This window comes from Lactuca serriola, chromosome 8 (genome assembly GCF_051521515.1).
Source record: "Lactuca serriola cultivar US96UC23 chromosome 8, Lser_US96UC23_V15, whole genome shotgun sequence".
In the NCBI taxonomy this organism is placed as follows: domain Eukaryota; kingdom Viridiplantae; phylum Streptophyta; class Magnoliopsida; order Asterales; family Asteraceae; genus Lactuca; species Lactuca serriola.
The window spans coordinates 286,747,679-286,762,073 of NC_136415.1; the positions used below are offsets into that span (position 1 = coordinate 286,747,679).

At 31.8% G+C, this 14,395-nt stretch overlaps 1 protein-coding gene across 3 annotated transcripts in view; it reads left to right on the top strand.

The window, feature by feature from the left end:
• LOC145065715 (serine carboxypeptidase-like 18) overlaps nucleotides 1-14,097 on the top strand; it is a 44,889-nt gene extending 30,792 nt beyond the window's left edge. For 2 of the 3 annotated variants that reach the window (XM_079012768.1, XM_079012770.1), the window contains 10 exons: nucleotides 1,704-1,806; nucleotides 9,737-9,774; nucleotides 9,950-10,051; nucleotides 10,181-10,267; nucleotides 10,359-10,514; nucleotides 12,896-12,976; nucleotides 13,054-13,205; nucleotides 13,402-13,515; nucleotides 13,618-13,672; nucleotides 13,854-14,097. In XM_079012768.1, the coding sequence (XP_078868894.1) occupies nucleotides 1,704-1,806; nucleotides 9,737-9,774; nucleotides 9,950-10,051; nucleotides 10,181-10,267; nucleotides 10,359-10,514; nucleotides 12,896-12,976; nucleotides 13,054-13,205; nucleotides 13,402-13,515; nucleotides 13,618-13,672; nucleotides 13,854-13,937 (972 nt within the window). In that variant the 3' untranslated portion in view covers nucleotides 13,938-14,097. The remainder of the gene's footprint in view (nucleotides 1-1,703; nucleotides 1,807-9,736; nucleotides 9,775-9,949; nucleotides 10,052-10,180; nucleotides 10,268-10,358; nucleotides 10,515-12,895; nucleotides 12,977-13,053; nucleotides 13,206-13,401; nucleotides 13,516-13,617; nucleotides 13,673-13,853) is intronic. The other variant, XM_079012769.1, reaches the window with a different exon arrangement.
• The last annotated feature ends 298 nt before the right edge of the window (nucleotides 14,098-14,395 follow it).

Consider the following 14,395-nt stretch of genomic DNA (forward strand, 5'->3'; position numbering starts at 1 on the left):
TTGGCTGAGGTGGCATGCCCTTTCTTTATAATGTAAAAAAAACTTATTTTTTAGAGAAAAATGTGAGGGGACTCGAACCCGTGACCTTCCACTTCCAAACCATACACCTTACCATCTGAGCTAGAAGCATTTATTGCTATTACTTCTTCAGATGTGTTTATAAAGTCTTTATAATTTACCCTTACACTAGTTATATTGTGAATCTGTACGTATCCCAATTATCTTTGTTAGCTTACATTGTAAATAGCAATGTAAAGAAATGATCTAAAAGTGTGACCTGTACAAGCTGATTTCCATGGTCGTTGAGTTTAATTTCACGAGTGTTCTGAAATAGATTTAAGAAACCAATCCTTAGACTTCGTATTTGATTCTTCTTTCTGTTCTTTTGGTACATATTAGAAAACAGATTGATTCGAATCAGTAAGATGCACTGACTGATACCATATGCTATCTCGAGAATGTGAAGAATCGTCTCCAAATTTATATCTTATTTGGGAACGGATTGGGAGAATCCATCTTTTGGGGCTATAGGCTTCAGGATCACCCATTTTTTCTCCTCCCATTAGTTAATGTCTCATAACTCAGACAGTCTAGTTCAAACCCAAATGGCAGTCGCTGTTTTCAGCAGTACCTTAGGGAGAGAATACCATGTAACCAGTAAAATGGAAGGGATGAAGCGTTTCATAGGAAGAAGACGAGTCTTTGTTCAAACTGAATCCGGTTGTGTCTTAAGAATGGAGCTAGATCGAAGTGATAATGCTCATACAAACAAAAGAAGCTTACAAATAACTCTAAGTCTCCTAATAGAATAAAACTTTCTAACTTTTGGAGACATGGTTTTAAACAATGACCTCAGTGCCATTCGTGACCATTCTCCTATTCTCATAACAAGAAACATCTTACACAGAAGCTCTTCAACTCCATGTTTATCCCCAACTGGTAGAGACATCCTCCAAAAAGACCAAACTGTCCCCGTTGAAATCCTGGGGCATTCTCATAATTTTGACGAAACAAAACCACTCGTTGACGAGGTTGTGAACGCGATAATCTCCGAGATTGACCCGATTTCGGTCAACGGTGGTCTTGGAGGTGCTTATTGTTTCAAAAACTGTCAAGGTGAAAGTGTCGCTATTGTAAAACTAATATATTAAGAGCCTTTTGCAACTAATAATCCAAAAGGATTTATTGGGAAAACCCTTGGTCAACCAGGGTTAAAACGGCCGGTTCGTGTTGGTGAAACCGGTTTCAAAGAAGTAGCAGCTTATCTTCTTGATTATGGAAGGAGATGACAGAATCGAAGTTAGAAGAAAGATATGGGGAAGAAGAAGGGTTAGATAGAGAAAGATACGATGTTTCAGATTGTAATTAAGGATAACTTATAAAACATTATAAATACATTTGAAGAAGTAATAGCAATAAATGCTTCTAGCTCACATGGTAAGGTGTATTGTTTAGGAGTGGAAGGTCACGGGTTCGAGTCCCCTTCCATTCTTTCTCTAAAAGATCAGTTTTTTTTACATTTTAAAAAAAGGAAAAGGGGGTTAAAGTGATTACAAACATCGGTTTCTGTCCTTTTTCATTAATGAAACTTAATTTAGGACTAGATCATAAGTTGGCCCAAAACTTTGATACTTTTCTGAAGATTGCCTATTTTTTTAATATAAAAACTAATATCAATGCTTTTTCTATGTATATTCAAATAGTGGCTTGTGGATCATCCAAAATTTCTCAACAATCCATTATATGTTGCTTCAAGTTCCTATAGTGGTATACCGGTGCCAATAATTGTTCACGAAATATATAAAGGTACACATACACACACACACAAACACACACACACACACACACATATATATATATATATATATATATATATAATGTAAACTAATATTTTCTCGCGAACAACTTTTAAAATGCGAACTATTTTTCCCATATTTTTTTTGTCTAAAAAACATGTCTTACTACTTTAAGTCGAAAATATTTAAGCATTTGATAAACAAACTACAGAAAACGTGTTTCTATGAAAAGTACATATGTGCATAAATGGCAAAAATGCCCATATTCGTAAAAAGTGCACATATCCACTCTTTGTATAATGTACGTTTCTTTTATGATTTACTAGACAAATTCTCGCGTGTTGCGCGACACATGTTAAAAATATATTATTAGAATATAGTTTTCAGACATCTTTTAGTTAATTCGATTCATCAATTTATGTTCTTTTATTATTATTATATTTAATGTTTTCCTTTTAATTATGTTAAAAAATATATATATTGAATTTTTTTTAAACATTATTTGATATTTTACTTTAGGTTTTAAATTTTACACTAAAATTTTAAGCTTATTTGATATATTAATGTAAATTATTTATTTAACTATATATTGAAGTTAACAAATTAAGTATATCATATGGATAAGTCACAAATCCTCCCATTTATGATAATGTTTACAACTAAAAGCATATTTAAGTTAATAAAATTAAGTATATTGTATGGAAATATGAAAAGTTGGGAGTTTCAAATGAATGTGGTGAAAGAAAAAATATTTCATTTATAATATAGTATGATATGATGATTATAGTTTTAATTTGTAAGTCATTGTGATATATACAATTATTTGATAATTTTATAAACCGTTTAAAATTGTGAAAATTATATATCAAACGTATGATAATCTATATATAATGGGTAACAAAATGTATGAACAACAACGTTTAGTAACATAAAAATACAAAAGCATCTTCTTTATTTATTTAACATCATTCAACCATAGAAACTTGATGCCAATTCTTCAATAACATAGATGTTTGGAGAGTCACATTCACGATTGAGTAATACATATAAATCACATATAAAGATCAAATGAGAAATTGAATATAAAGAAAGAATAGAAAAGCTTCATTTTTTTTGGTTGAAAGAAAAAATATACTATTACAATTACTATCGATACGACATAACCCAATTCTTCAAATCATCATATTTGGATCGTGAATGCTTCAACTATATGAAAACTTTTGAATCATAATATCTTCAACCAAATGATGACTTTTGTAAGAAAAATATACTAAAATAACTACATATATAATGAAGGTGAAAGGGTGTGGGGGTTTCAAATGCATGAGATGTCGAACTTATAAAGTGTGTGATTTTCTTGGAATGAGATTATGTGTGATTAATTACTTTGAAGGTGAAGGGGTGTGGGGGTTTCAAATGCATGAGGTATTGACAAATTTATATGGGGGTTTCAAAAACATGAGATTCAAGAAAAAATGCTAGCTTTATAAGTATGTATGATTTGTACGTCAATTTTTTTTTAAAATCATACAAAAGAGTTCTAATTTTAAAAGTAGTTTACTAAAAATAGTATACACACAAGATCATGAATATATATATATATATATATATATATATATATATATATATATATATATATATATATATATATATAAGGGTGAGGTTCAATAGAACCATATTTAACCAAGTAACCAAGGAACCAATCTTATTTTCAACTTTTAGAACTTATTTTTTATAAAAAAAAAACTAAGAATACATAAATTCATAACTTTTTATCCTTTTTCCAATGATATGAAATTCGAAAAAAAACTTTCGTCAAATTCACAATGTGAATCTAATTTACACGGTGAATCCGAAAAATATATTTAACATTCACAATGTTATAATATGAATTTAGATATTTTTAGTTTTTTTCGATAAAGAATAAACTTTAGAACTTGAAAAAAAATTGGTTCCTTGGAGAACCAATAATTATGGTTCTCTATTAAACTTTTCCATATATATATATATATATATATATATATATATATATATATATATATATATATATATATATATATATATATATATACTAGTTTATAATCCGTGAGAAACACAGTTATAAAATTAATTAAAATTTTATAGTAAAAACTCAATATTATTAATCAATTATTTCAAATAAATTATTTTAAATAAATTATTAATTAAGAGATATTTTTTAGTTATATAAAATTATAATAGTTGATTTAAATAAATACATGAAATTATATGACATTATAATATATAATTATTTTATTTTATTTTTTATTATAATATTATTAATTTAATGTAATTAGAGTGTGAAATTTAAAATTTGAAATTTGAAATGAAGAAATAATTATTAATTTAATATAATTAGAGTAGGAATTTTAAAATTTTAAATTTTAAATGGAGAATTAATAGGTTGACATGTGACATATAATATTAATGAGGATTTATAATATTATGACACATGTCTGTAGGAGAATAAACTTTTTCATTTATTATAATATATATATATATATATATATATATATATATATATATATATATATATATATATATATATATATTGAAAGAAGCTATTGTTCGTGATCAATTCTCTCGTTATGTTAATGTTATAAATAATACAAATAATAGTTTATGAAAGGAAACTATAATCAAACTAGGATTCTAAAAACTAGCTTTCATGTCCATATCTTTTATCACATGCTTATCATAGTAATAGTATATCTAATATCTAATTGTCTTCCGTAGTCGCAACGGGAGGTTGACAAATGTTGAGACTATCTCGAAAATCATCAAACAAAACATGTGGTAGTCCTTTAGAAAAAAACATCAGCTAGCTTGTAATGTGACGGAACATGCAAAACCAAAACCTCGTCTTTAGCGACCTTTTCCTGAACAAAGTGAATATCCATTTAATATGTTTTGTGCGTTGATGTCGAAGGGTTACTGGATAAGTATATGGTACTAACATTATCGCAATATACGATAGTTGCCTTAAAAAGCGAACAATGTAACTCGAGGAGGAGATTATGTAACCAACAAGTTTCAGAGACAACATTAGCAATGCTGCGATATTCCGCCTCAACACACGGTCTAGATAAAGTCGGTTGACGTTTGGAGGACCAGGAGATCAAGTTGTCTCCTAGGAAAACACAGTAACCGGAGGTAGAGCGTCTTGTTGTGGGATAGCCTCCCCAATTTGCATCAGTATAGGAAAAGATTAGGGTAGCGGCAGATTTAGTAAGATGTAAACCGTTATGTAAAGTCCCTTGGACATAATGAATAATGCGTTTTAGAGCATGCATATGAGCGGTATATGGGGCGTGCATATGAATACATATTTGTTGTACAATGTATGGAATATCTGGCCACGTAAAAGTCGATATTTTAAGGCACCGACTAAACTCCGATAATAAGTTGGATCAGGAAAGGGATCGCCGGTTTTCGCATCAAGTTTTGAGTTAGTGTCAACAGGAGTGGTGGCCAATTTACAACTCGACATGCCAACACGCTCAATGATTTCCTTGGCATATTTAGTTTGACTTAAGAATAGACCTTGAGAATGACGTTGAACGGTGATGCCAAGAAAATAACTTAGAGGAACAAGATCCTTCATCGCAAATTCGCGTGCTAGAAGCTCCGTAAGAGTATGTCGAAGATTATGAGAATAAGAGGTGAGGATGATACCATCGACGTAGAGGAGTAAGTTTGCAACATCATTACCTTTTCTATAAATAAATAACGAGTGATCCGACACACTGTGCTTGAAACTGATAGTCTTGACAAAATCAGCAAATCGTTGGTACCATGCCCGAGGGGATTGTTTAAGACCGTATAGTGATTTTTTAAGGAGACAAACGTGGTCAGGATGATTATTGTTGCGAAACCCCAGTGGTTGATGTATATAAACTGTTTCGGAAAGGTTGCCATGTAAGAATACATTTTTTACATCGATTTGATGTATTGACCATGATATAGAAATGGCAAGACTCAAGAAAGTCCGTATAGTAGTCGGTTTAACTACCGGGCTAAAAGTCTCGTGCCAGTCAGCTCCAACTTGTTGTGAGTGACCATCTCCCTCCAGTCGTGCTTTATAACATTCAAAGGAACCATCAGATTTAAATTTATGTTAAAAAAACCACATAGATCGAATAATATGCATATCGGGTGTTTTTGGTTGTAAAACCCAAGTCTTATTCTCAATTAGTGCATAAACTCATCGGTTATAGTTTGTTTCCAATTTGGATCAAATAACGCATCCTTTAGATTGCATGGAAGTGGAGAAATAGTAGCAAGAGAAGAAATGTTGAAGATGTGTTTAGGTTTAGAGGTACCAGACATGCTTCATCTATGTATGGTCCAAAATGGTTGTGTCACAATGGGAGTGGAGGGAGGTTGGGAGGAATTCATGTTAGAAGGATTGTTGGAGCCTATAGTGGTAGACATAGGGTTGGCTCGATCAGGAAAAGGGGAAGTCGGGGCAGAAGAGCATGGTGTTGTGGTGGGATTTTGTTTAAAAGAGAAAATATCTTCAGTAAATAAGACATGGCGAGATAGGATGGTCTTGTTGTTTTGAATGTCAAATCATTTATATATGCAGTGGTAAGCAGGGTAGCCAAGAAATACAGAGGGAGTGGAGCGAGGTTGTAATTTGATGATGGTGGTAGATTGAAACAATTGGTAACACAAACAACCAAAAATACATAGTTGTTTGTAAGCGGGAACTCGTTTGTATAGTAGATGTGCAGGGGTGTGGTTGTTAAGTGTTTTTGTTGGAATGATATTTAAGAGGTAAGTTGCCATTTCAAGAGCATGCTGCCAAAACAAGGCTGGGACATTGGCGTGGAGAGAAGTGTTCGAATTATATTATTAATTTCTCTAATTTTACGCTTAGTTTTCCCGTTTTGATATGAGGTGTGAGGACAAGAGAAACAAAAAACTATTCCATTTGAGGAACAAAAGTTGTGAAAAGTTTTGTTATTTGTGTAAAAATGAGTTTTAACAAAGCTACTAAAAGAGAGGAAAGTAAGAAAACCATGGGAATTATTTCCTAAGGGAAAAGTCCATAAGAAATTGGAGTGATCGTCAAGAATGAGAACGTAATAACAGTTCCCCCGGAACCCAAAATCGGTGAGGTCCAAACGTCACTATGAATAATATCAAAAGGGGTAAAAGTAGTAGCCATAGAATTAATAAATGGTAATTTAGTTTGTTTACCAAATACACATGATTGACAAAGAAAAAGAGATTTAGTACGATTACAAGAGATAGACCTATTTTTTATAAGTAAACTTAAAATAACTGCGCCTGGATGTCCTAAGCGATGATGCCAAATGTTTTGCGAAACTGTAGAAAGAGCTTGATGTTGTAGTTTTTTGATAACTGAGGATGAAAGCGGATATAAATCACTCTAGCTATTGCATCTCATGAGTTAGATCCCCATTTGGTAATCCTTCACAGTAAAACCGAAAGGGTCAAATTCGATAGCTAAATTATTGTCAATAGATAAACGGCCGACATAAATAAGATTTTTAATGAGAAAAGGGGTATGGGGAACGTTTTTTAGGCAGATTGGAGGGTGAGGGTGAGAAGGATGTGTGCTCGTATCCATATATTGGAATTTTGTGACCATTACCGACAGGTATATTTTTATTTAATGCACGTAAATTTGAATTAGACTTGAGCGTACCTTGGGAACCCGTCATGTGAGATGTAGCATCGGTGTCAAAATAACAATTATCATAAGGTTGTTGTAGTGAAAGATCATGCATGGATTGAGCGAGATCGGTGGTGAATATGTCGGATAAGCTTGCTATGGACGTGGGTCGAGAACACCAGGTTGTTGATGTTGTGATGGTGTATTCCAGGAAGAGGTTGGGTAAGGACATGGATGCATGTCCCAAGGAGGCATGACCCATGCCCATTGAGAATACTGGGCCCAAGGGGGGAGTCGATTATTTGGTTGTTGAGAACCCACTGAAGTACCAGATTGGCCGCCACACCTTCTTCGACTACCCCTATTGGGGTTTCTTGCAAGCCGCTCATTGAGAAAAAAATATTAAAATAATAACAATGGGACAGTCTTTGGTGAACCAGCTCGTGTCCATAACCTTAGCTCATCTTTAGATTGGACTGAAAATCCATGTGCACGTGTCCAATTTGGTTAGAGAAACCAATTAATTTTTATACCAACAGCTATTTTTTTTGTTTATAATTAAACTTTATATTTAATAAAAAATTAAATAAAATATATCAAAATATCTAGTTTATTTTTCTCTACAAAACAAGACCAATATTAATATAGTTTTATGAATATAAAATAGGTTGGGTTGGATTGCAAATGAGTCTAAATAATTGGATTGGATTGAGTTGTATAGGTAAGGATAATAAATTAGTTTTTTATACAAAAATTGGGTTGGGTTGGGTTGTTAATAGGGATAGCCTTCCTCCCCCCTGTAATTTCCACGATCGCCCTGTCCACGATAGGCGGTGTTGCCGGACCGGTTGTCGGTAGTAGTGGTGTTATTGACCGACGGTGGTGTAGTTGTGTTAGCGATAGCAGAGGATGACCCCAAAGGGTTCAATTTAACGTCAGTGTTGGTGGTGGAAAGAATAGCAGTGGATGATTGATGTGCTTTGCAATTTTCTTCAAGTATCAGTTTTGACCTAGCCTTATAGAAAGGTGGTAGGGGATTGCTTTGTTGTATAATCCTTGCTACATAATCATAATTAGAAATCAATCTTGATATGTGTTGAAGAATAAGAAGGTGTTCGGAGACCGGAGAGCCGACATATAATAGTTCATCAACAATGTCTTTAAGTATTGACAGTAAGCTGAAACGTTGGTGAAGTTGTCAAGTTTAAGGTTGGTGAATTGATGTTCCTGGTAGAGAGCTCTAGAGTTCTTGTTGTCCTGGAAGATGTTTGCAAGAGTGTCCCATACCTCTTGTGTAGTTGCTTCTGGTTGAAGAATAATGTGAAGCAAATCATGGGAGATAGTGCTATAGATCCATTCTAAAACAATGGCATCAAGACGAGACCATTACGCTGTGGCGGTGGCAGCAGCGACGACGGCGGTAGTGGTGGCGGCGGGATCACACGTTGAGGTGTTGTTGCAGTTGGTTTTGCGGGTATGATGTGATCAATGACCTGGTAAGCTCTGCAATGTATTTTAAAAAGAGTTGCACAAGAGGTGTAATGTCCTTTTTCCATCTCTAAGGTAATGAGAATTACGTTTTTGATGTTGGAAATAGTAAGGGCTGGATAAATTTTCGATTCAGTAGCCATGGTAGAAGGAATGAGAGGAGAAAAAGAAAAAAAGTGGACTATTGAGGAGAAAAGAAACAGATAAAGATGAATGGTAGAGTAATTAAGAACCAAGTTTCTCTGATATCATGAAAGAACCTACTGTTCGTGATCAATTCTCTCGTTATGTGAATGGTATAAATAATATAAATAATGGTTTATGAAATGAAACTGTAATCAGACTAGGATTCTAATCAACTAGCTGTCATGTGCATATCTTTTATCATATGCTTATCATATATATATATATATATATATATATATATATATATATATATATATATATATATATATATACAACAAATGTTAGATTATCTTGACAAATAAAGACATGGTTTGAAATTAAATTATTATAACAATCTTTAAAAAGAATATCAAATTGAAAATTGTACAAAATTGTATTCACTCACAACTTGGTGATAGAAATATTGAGAATTTTCAATTCAAAATAAATATTTATTTTAAGTCATATTAATCTTATTTGTTAAAATTTTATAATTATTATTTTACAGTGCTTTCAAAATACATAAAAATCGACTAAAGATTTTGTTGACTAAATTATTTATTTCTTCCGAGGGAGATTATTTGGAGATACTTAGGTGTTTAGCTTCTTGTTGCACACTTTGTAGGTAATGAAGTTGGAGAAATGCCAAAAATTAATATCAAGGTACAAATTAACCAATCATTTTAAAGAGTCAGATTTCTTGTTAACTTGTTTATTTATTGTTTACAGTTATGTCATGAACAAATGTTGAACTTGATTGCACCGCATTTGATCATCCCTATGTAATCCTTTCTCGTTTTCATGGATAACTAAATTTGATAAATGGTTTCCAACTTAGGGATATTTGCTTGGTAATCCTCTAACAGACATACATGGTGACTACAATTCAAAAATCCCATATGCATATCGAATGGCACTCTTATCAGATGCAATCTACAAGGTATATAAGTACAATTATGTTATCTGCTGATACATTATATACTTTTCTTACACCTTCCTAGTTGCTATAGTTGCTTGCACAACATGAAATTTCAATATGTCTAGGACTTAAGTTGCATACTTTTTGTAGTCAACTCAAGAAAATTGCCATGGGGAGTACTTTAATGTAGATCCCAACAACACTCTATGTATGCATTATCTTCAAGTGGTAAATAAGGTACATAAACTAGACTTCACTTTGGATTATCAACTAAAAATGTCATCATGTGAATCTGTATTCAGTTTAATCCTTTTTTTTTTTTTCATAGTGTCTTGAGAGAATTAACACTGAGCATATTTTGGAACCTCAATGTGACGCTGCAAATACCTTAAATTCCAATCTCTATAGGAGGGGTTTAAGATCTTTTGAGAAAAGCTATAGGGATATTTGGATGTTACCTCAAGCTCATATACAACCATGTGAGGTATTACTCTATCTTTCTATGTGAGTTATATGCGTATGTATTATCCCGCCCCCATATTTCCTTTATTCAAGAAAAAAATAAGTACTTGAAGATAATAGTTATAATTGTTTAAATCCAAACAACATGTGAATATTGTTATCCATAGTTTGCAAAACTTTTATTATATTTCCTTAAATCAAAGGTCATAGAGTTTGTGTCCATCATAACATATAGGTAGTTGGTTTAAAAAAGAAAACAATACTTAATATTTCAAACTTAAAATTAAAATACTTATGGGTCGGGGCATATTCCTTTTTTTTTTCACGGAAAATATTATGTATTGTTGCCCTTAGGAAAAATATATTTCATCTTTGTTTCAAAAAATAATTCAATTTATGTTGAATTATGGAATCTATTATGCCCCGGACTATATGTGATTTTAGAGTTAAAGTTGAATAATTGGTACTAAGATCAAACCAAATACCCAAAGTCATATTTAGGACAACATCGCAAAAACCCATGATATCTAGGCTTTTGTTGTTTGCCAGCGAAACATTCCTACTATAGTGCCTAAAATTATGCATTACACTTATGGAATGACTAACATGAAACTACATACCTGAATCTAGTATCCAAGATTTTATTAAGTTTTCAACATAAAAAATAAGAGCATGATCATCGAAGTTTTTTGCCACATTAGTCTCCATCTTGCCTTTGTTTCTGGAGGTTTTTGGGCACTACTTTATGAAAACTATTATCCTTGCAATTCGTACATGTGATATATTGGTTTTTCTTCCTCTTTTTTTCATAACTTAGAAGAGTACACGAAGATTCACTAGCACTTTGTATCATCACCAAGAGTTAAATTAAATGCCTTCAGATACCAGCCTAGTTATAGTCACTATACCGTACCAACTATCAAGAAATAATTATTATATTAGCATTGCCTAGACATTATCCTCGAATCAAATATCAAACAAAATCAATCTTGAGATTCTTGAATTGAATTCATTAACATGATCAGTCATGGAGCTACCCTTATGCTGAGGATTTTTCATACATATTGGATGGCAATCTAATTAGGTTGTATGTAGTTTTCTCATTGAAAATATTGTAAGTTGTGTTCTTTGCTAATAATAATATTACTAGATCAAGAGCTTACCAATATAGTAAATTCCAGTCCTCCTGCATCACTTCTAGTTCTTTTCAGCTAAGGGTTCATGTAAAATCTTCCGATAGAGGTAATCAATCTGTATTCACCAATACTCAAAATCATGACCTTCAAATTTGTCGATCTTAACCTTCCCGTCTTGATATGTAGCTTTGATACAAATTGTTGGTAGCTTTGATACAAGTTGTTAGGGTTCAAGCACTTCAACAAACGATAGACAATTTCCCATAAAGTGATGATACCAAACAAAAACAAAGAAACAATCAATTTATGTGGTTCACACAATCAAAATGATCGAATATGTCCATGATGAACAAGAGAGAGAGAGAGAGAGAGAGAGAGAGAGAGAGAGAGGTTTTGTTATTTCTATTAAATGCCTTTTGAATACTACCTTAAGTTGTATAATTTAAGGGATATAAATACTAGTTGTTCGACCTAAAATTGTCAATAAGTCTAAACCAAAAACTCTGACAAAATACGGGTCCATGACATATTAAAGGTGAATCTAATATATATGAACTAGCTGCTATATGGTCAAATGGTGGATCAATTTTCGCAAATTAATAACCTCAAGATACAAAATAGACCGAACCAACATGAAAATATTAAAAAGCTTGAACTAATCAATTCTAAAGTAGATCTTCGAGCGCACACCTAAGCCAGTTGGTCGCTCCCAATCTACTTGATAGCCATAAAAACTTTATAGTTAGCCTGTTAATGTAAAATGATTATCCTAATCATGTGAACCATGTAAACTTTTTGTCATCTTTATTTTTAGTTCACATATTTAATTATGTATTGGTTGTTCTAGAACCTAACAATTTAAAATATATGGAAATAACCCATATTATGCTTGCAACTGAAATTTGTGTTAGCTAGTGATGAATAAAGACAAAGAGTTTTTAGTTAACTAATCAAATGGATAATTATCTACGATTTAAATTTAAAAAGTTGTTTTTGGACAATCATTTAAAGTTCGATTATGTTTTTATTTGTTTTTCACAAACGTTGAGAGTATATGATAGCGGTATGTTGACATTAAGTTCAGATTAAATATACAATCATTTACATAATCATATTATCTTGTTCTATATTATGGAGAAATTGATTTTATTTTAGAACAAAGATATATATTGTCATGTCTTATAGGTTGTCATCCAACATTTTTACAAGAATTAATCAATCATTCTTAAAATGTTATGATTCGTATATTTTTATCTTTTGTCAATAGTTGGCCCAGGAAAACATCAGACGTTACATTCCTGCATGGGCTAATCGCAATGACGTTCGAAAGGCTCTTCATGTCTCTGAGGTTTGTAGTTCATGTGTAGTTATGTTCATGTTTGTTTTGATTACAATATAGGATATTAATGACCTCGTGACCACCAGGAACTTGATGATATAGAATGGGTGCGATGCAATGAAAGAATGAAATTTGACTTTCATAATACGGAAGACATACCTTATAATCACAATGTCCAAAGTAGTGTTCCCTATCATAGACTCCTTACTACCAGAAATTGTCGCGCTCTTGTATATAGGTATTACCCTCTTTTAGTTATGCCTCTTAACTTTTCATTAACAATTCCTATTAGTATCTTATATTTACACTTATTGTCATGAAACTAGAGTTGAGTTTTAGTCGATCCTATTCATGCATTCTTGTTGTATTAAGAGAATTTAAAAGAAAAAAAACATCCATTTCATTTTGACTTGTTTATGTCATTGTTTGATCAGTGGAGATCATGACTTGCTTGTTCCATATTTGGGTACATTGAAGTGGATTGAATCACTAAATTTGTTAGTCACAGATGATTGGAGACCATGGTTTTTTGACGAGCAAATAGTCGGGTTAGTTGTGTTTTTCATTAGGAGCAACATAATTTATAATCATGAAATAAATGTGAAAATAGTAATATTTCAATGTTGTACTACTATCTTACTTTTTGGCAGATACACCATGACATACTCAAACCACGACTACAACTTGACGTTTACTACTATAAAGGTGAGATATCTTCCTCAAATTCTTCTTCTCTTCTCATGAAGATTGTAGTATTTGAGTTTGTAAAGAGGTTAACTATTTTTTTAAACCATTAATTTAGTTTGCTATTTTTATAAGGTAAAAGAAGCATTTTTCTTGTTATCATCATATTGTATTAAAAGTTAAACTTTTATGGTGTTCAAAGGGAGAAGGTCACACACCTCAAGAGTACAAGCCGAAAGAACATCTAAGCATGATTAGGAAATGGCTTGCTAATGATGTCCTCTAAGAAACATTTACTGTGTTTCATGTTTCTTTCTTATCTTATATGCATCATAGTTTTTATGTTTATACTCTATATAAGTCAATTTCAACTAATAATGTAATGTTTTTATACTTTAAATAATGCATCGCAGTCTGTATGGTTGACTTTTTGTGTTGACATTAAACCATTCTTCAAAAACTGTTGAAGAAACTTGAAAATGTTGATAATATGGTATATATATATATATATATATATATATATATATATATATATATATATATATATATATATATATATATATATATATATATATATTCCTACTATGGCAACACTTACGACATTAGTTAAGAATTTGATTTGCGATCCCTTAACATAATTTTCATATTAGTAAAAACTCCACAACATGGAATTAAAATGATTTGTACAATATTATGTTAATCTGATGTTTTGTACAGAGAGAATTGCAAATGATATCTCCACAT